The following is a 6000-nucleotide window of genomic DNA, read 5'->3' on the forward strand; positions in this document are numbered from 1 at the left end:
AAGGAGGTAGCAGCAGTTCTTGAAGAGTTCAAGGATGTATCACCCGCGGAGCTGCCTAAGAAACTACCCCCAAGGAGAGAGATCGACCATGAGATAGAGTTGGAACCAGGGACCAAACCACCCGCCATGGGTGCATACCGCATGGCGCCGCCGGAGTTAGCGGAACTAAGGAGGCAATTGAAAGAGCTCTTGGACGCGGGGTTCATTAGACCCTCGAAAGCCCCGTTCGGTGCCCCGGTCTTGTTCCAAAAGAAGAATGACGGATCTCTTCGCATGTGCATCGACTATAGGGCACTCAACAAGATCACGGTAAAGAACAAATACCCTATCCCTCTCATTGCCGATCTTTTTGATCAATTGGGCCATGCACGATATTTTTCCAAGTTAGATCTTCGTTCGGGGTACTACCAAGTGCGCATTGCGGAAGGAGATGAGCCGAAGACCGCATGCATCACAAGGTATGGATCTTATGAATTTTTGGTCATGCCTTTCGGTCTAACTAATGCACCGGCGACATTTTGCACCTTGATGAACAAATTATTCCACCCCTACCTTGATCGGTTTGTGGTCGTCTACTTGGACGACATAGTGGTGTATAGCAAGACCATGTAGGAGCATGTGGAGCACTTGCGGGAAGTGCTTAAGGTTTTGAGGGAAAACCAACTATACATCAAGATGGAGAAATGCTCATTCGCCAAGCCGGAGGTGTCGTTCTTGGGGCACAAGATCAAGGACTGCAAGCTTATGATGGAGGATTGCAAGGTGCATTCCATCCAAGAATGGGAACCACCCACCAAGGTACATGACTTAAGATCTTTTCTTGGGCTAGTTAACTATTATCGCCGTTTTATCAAGGGATACTCGGCGAGGGCTGCACCATTAACCGACCTTCTCAAGAAGAACAAGGCATGGGAATGGACAACGGAGTGTCAAGAAGCCTTTGAAGACTTGAAGAATGCAATATGCGAGGAGCCCGTACTTAGCCTACCGGACCACTCCAAGCCATACGAAGTGCACACCGATGCTTCCGACTTTGCCATCGGTGGAGTTCTCATGCAAGAGGGGCATCCAATTGCTTATGAGAGTCGGAAGCTTAATGACACGGAGCGACGCTACATCGTGCAAGAAAAAGAGATGACTGCCATCATCCACTGCCTTCGAGTGTGGCGACATTACTTGCTTGGGACAAAGTTTGTGATCATGACCGACAATGTAGCAACAAGCTACTTTCAAACTCAAAAGAAGCTAAGTCCAAAGCAAGCAAGGTGGCAAGACTTCTTGGCGGAGTTTGATTACACCATGGAGTACAAGCCCGGGAAGGCAAACGTGGTTGCGGATGCACTAAGCCGCAAGGCGGAATTTGCAAGCATCTCTCAAGTCACTAGCCCATTACTAAGCAAGATCAAGGAGGGACTAAGGGTAGACCCTCAAGCACAAAGCCTCATCACCTTAGTGAAGGAAGGAAAAACCCGGAGGTTTTGGCTAGACGACGACCTTCTCTATACAAGAGGCCGCCGCATTTATGTACTGAAGTGGGGAAGCTTACGAAGGGAGCTAACCAAGGAATGCCATGATTCCAAATGGGCCGGCCACCCAGGTATGAAACGCACACTTGCCTTGTTAAAGTCCATGTATTATTGGCCTAGGATGCGAGACGGGGTCGAAGAGTATGTGAGGACATGTCTAGTTTGCCAACAAGACAAAGTAGTCCAGCAGCAGCCGGGGGGGTTGCTTGACCCCTTACCCATACCGGAGAGACCATGGGAGAGTGTCTCTATGGACTTCATCACTTGCCTGCCGAAGTCCGAAGGGTTTGGAAGCATCATTGTGGTGGTGGACAGATTTAGCAAGTATGCAACCTTCATGACCGCATCTGCCGACTGCACAGCGGAGGAGACAGCAAGGCTATTCCTACGTAATGTAGTCAAGCTTTGGGGAGTTCCAAAGAACATTGTCAGCGACAGAGACCCGCGCTTCACGGGGAGATTTTGGACGGAGCTGTTCAAAATGTTGGGGTCAGACTTGAACTTTTCAACAAGCTTCCATCCACAAAGCGACGGTCAAACGGAGCGTGTCAATGCTCTCTTCGAGCTATACTTACGGCACTACGTGAGTGCCAATCAAAAGGATTGGGCCAAGCTTTTAGATGTGGCGCAGTTTTCCTACAACCTGCAGCAAAGTGAGGCCATCAACAAGAGCCCTTTTGAGATCGTTTTGGGACAGCAGCCTACTACCCCTCTATCCCTTGCCACTCACTATGAAGGGAAGAGTCAAGCCGCATTCAAGTTCGCCAAGTCATGGCATGAGCAAGCGGAGTTAGCTCGAGCGGCATTGCACAAAGCTGCCAAGAGGATGAAGAAGTGGGCGGACAAAAAGATGAGGCATGTCGAGTTCAAGGAAGGCGACCTTGTACTTGTGAAACTCTTGCCGCAGCAGTTCAAGGCCTTTAGAAAGGTGCACAAAGGCTTGATCCGCAGGTATGAAGGGCCATTTGAAGTTATCAAGCGCATCGGCAAAGTTTCATACAAGCTCAACCTCCCGCCCAAGTTAAAGATACATCCGGTCTTCCACGTGAGTATGTTGAAGCCCTACAATGAGGACGAGGAAGACCCATCGAGGGGAATATCGCATCGGGCACCAACGGCGGTAATCACCAACTTCGACAAGGAAGTCGATGAAGTACTCGCAGATCGGGTCATTCGACGTCGAGACGTACCAAATTACAAAGAGTACCAAATTACAAAGAGTACCTCATCAAGTGGAGAGGTCTGCCCGATACGGAAGCAAGCTGGGAGTCCGAGGATACGCTTTGGCAGTTCAAGGACATGATCCAGCGATACAATGAAGCGCGATGAGGGCATCGCGGGATTTGGTGGGGGAGAATGTCACATCCCGCCAAAATTAAGCCAAATTTTACCTTGAGCATTCTAGACGGATCCGGAATATGGCGGAACTCCTTGGAAGGTCATAGAAGATCCTAGAAGATGGTGGAAGTCTCAAGAAGCCTTGAGACATTTCCGGATTTCTCTAGAACCTTGGAGAGGCTAGTAGAACTAGACCACTCTAGAGTTCTCTAGAACACTCAAGGATCATCTTAGACTTGTGTAGAGTTAAGTAGAGTTCTCTACAATGTACATAGTCCTAGAAATATCTAGAACTTGTAAAGTAGGATGAGGAGGCCTATAAATAGCAAGGCACCCCTCTCATTTGTTCCATCAAGCAATCAAGCAATCTAGCAAGCAAGCTATCAAGTTTACTTGTAAGTTCTCTTATTCAATATAAGTTCTCTTTCGAAATATTCTCTTGCCTTTCAATTGTTCTAGCAGGGCGTTTGCGAGTAAGGCTGACTTAGCATAAGGGAGTTGCTAAGGCCGCACGAGTAGCATAGCGAAAGAAGTAAGTCCGTGACATTACGCATGCCGAATCCTCCGGGCTTTGTTGGGTCTGCACCCACAACTGTGCCAGTTATTTTGACCCAGAGAAAGAGCTGGATCACTGGACTATTAGAAATTTTGTTTAAGTCCAATAATTTCCGGTCTCAATGCCAAGCTCGAGTTTAGGATATGCTTGGGTTACATATGGCTCCTGATATAGGGGCATGGGGCTAAGCCCCCTGTTCCAACTTTATGTTATTCTCTCCTGCCAGCCTACTGTATCATTACAAACTCTCATTTCCATCCCAAGGTAACATATATAATAACTCCTTTATTTCCTTCATGGCATGGAATTGAGAAGCTCGATCATGATTGTCCCTTTCTTGTAAAATCTACGTCAATTTAGTATTTCTATGGACTCCGAATCGAAATATGCTTGAAGAACTTTACTTGACCAAAACGAGTGAGAGCTTAAACAAATTTTTAATGCTATGTTGTTTGATTCCTGATGCAGATAGGAGAACCGTCTCTCATAATGTTTACCGCTCTATTTCTTGTTAACAACTTGTACACTGTATTTTTACCTCGAATCTGGTCTATCCATCCCTGCATGGTGGAATTATCAAAAAATGGGGCCGCGAAGCATAGTATTATCAGCGACTTCTTTGATATTTGGGACCATAACTATGGTAGTCAAGATTGTGGGGATTTCTTGTTAGCCATATCAGTTCATCCAAAGCCAATGCAGTAACAAATCAAGGATGCTATTATCAAGCAGCACAATCAGATCAGTATTCCTAATCCCTTTCCTAATCTATCTTGTTATAGCTGCAATTGTGCAATACAGATTGTAGATTGATATGTAATTGATCATGTCATTTTGTTGATAGCAAAACTTATGCATTTAAATTGTAATTCTCTCTGTATAAATATGTAAAGATTGAATTAATAGAATCAAGCAATTACCTTAGCAATTCTGAGTGCTTCATTTCTGAGGTGGTATTTGAAGTCACACAAAAGGATGTTAACTCCAGACTCCTCTTCTAGTGATCATGATCGTCATTCCAAAGATGTTAATGCTGGTAAATTCCCTTTTGATAAGTCTCCAATGTTTATTCCACCAACGACGATCCTCTTTGTGCGCTTAACAGCATTGGCTGTGAGCTAGATTGTTCGGCATGAAATCACCATCAGCTCCCGAAGTGCCTACATGAACTGTGGAGATAGTGTGCGGTGTGTGGGCGGTGATTTGCTTTTGGCCATTTTTGAGAGGGCTGTTTGGGAAGGGAAAATATGGAATTCCACTGTCCACTATACTCAAGTCCGGTGCATTAGCTTTGCTTTTCGATAATGCTCTCTTGTGGAACATTCTCATTTGTACTTTTTTATTTTTATTTTTTTGGAGAAAGAAATTGCGTGTACTCTTGTATCTAAAATGAATAGATATAGTACATTACCTTAATTTTAGTGGCTTTTGCCGAAGGAAGCTAATACAAATGAAGTAATTAACTAAGCAGAAGTCACAGTAGGACTTGATTTATTTATTGTAAGCACAATATCATACAGTACTGATTAATAGTTAATCAGATTTATTACACATATATATGATCCAAGCAGCTGGCCGATCGATCATTAACTAAACAAAGGGCGAAAGTTCATATCGAAAGTTACAGCTCGCACCTACAACGCGCCCGCCTCGTTTCGCATCACAACATTTCGGCAGTTCGGTCATTGCAGCGTCAAGACACTTCTTACATTCCAGGCGAGACAGGTCCCTCGTGCACTGAACTAAACCATACAACTTCTTTGAATTATCGAGTTGGAGCACACCAGTTTTATAAAACTTCTGGTTAGAAGAAGCTTTATCAGATAAGCCACTCAACAATTTCTTGACATTCTTGTTGAATATGCTGGGATTGCTTACGGTCTTGATGCTCCACTTATAGAACTTGTTTGTATTATCAATTTCCCCAACGAAGTTCCCATTTGAGTACTTCACCATGCAATGGTCGTACCATATTACTGCTCCTTTTTTACTAGGGCAGCGTGCACGAAGCTCTTTGCTTGCTTCGACGACACAAGTCTTGCACTTTGAGCTTGAGACGTCGCCTCGGCATAGTGCTAGTCCGTTCACTTTGTTCGGTCCTGTACCTCTTGAAGCGACCCCAAACCCACTGGGAGGAACTTTGGTGGATAAAAGATTGAGCACGGTCTTCAAGTTAGCATGGTATGGACTACTAGCAGCAGTGTAGTTTGCCTTGCTGAAACAGATATGGTAAAGTGGAGAAGCACCAGAGGCTGCATGGTGCAAAAGACAGAAGAGCAAGAAAGACAGGGGGATTGATTTAGAGAAGGACATGTTTGGCCTAAACTTGAGGGTTTTGTTCGATATCGATGTGTGCAATAATATGCCCAATAGCACCCTCTATATATAGGATTTTAAAAGTCACTAGTCCTGCATTTGGAGGCTAATTTATATTCGCAGGGGCATTTGACTTGGCGCCCAAGGTTATCTACTTTGATAAACATCGATCGAAAAAGTCATATGTATCAAAGTTTTCATTTAGTACTGGGTCTACACTCTACACTGTAACTAGTTTTGATTTAGTACCACTGTATGAAATCG

General features: G+C 44.9%; 1 protein-coding gene across 1 annotated transcript; it reads right to left on the minus strand.

Moving 5' to 3' along the window:
* Window positions 1-5010: 5010 nt before the first annotated feature.
* On the minus strand, window positions 5011-5783 carry LOC126798595 (cysteine-rich repeat secretory protein 38-like). Its single transcript, XM_050525602.1, has one exon. The coding sequence runs from the start codon at window positions 5731-5733 to the stop codon at window positions 5011-5013; it is 723 nt and encodes a 240-aa protein (XP_050381559.1). The 5' UTR covers window positions 5734-5783.
* Window positions 5784-6000: the final 217 nt, after the last annotated feature.

This window comes from Argentina anserina, chromosome 6, assembly GCF_933775445.1.
Source record: "Argentina anserina chromosome 6, drPotAnse1.1, whole genome shotgun sequence".
Taxonomy (NCBI): Eukaryota; Viridiplantae; Streptophyta; class Magnoliopsida; order Rosales; family Rosaceae; genus Argentina; species Argentina anserina.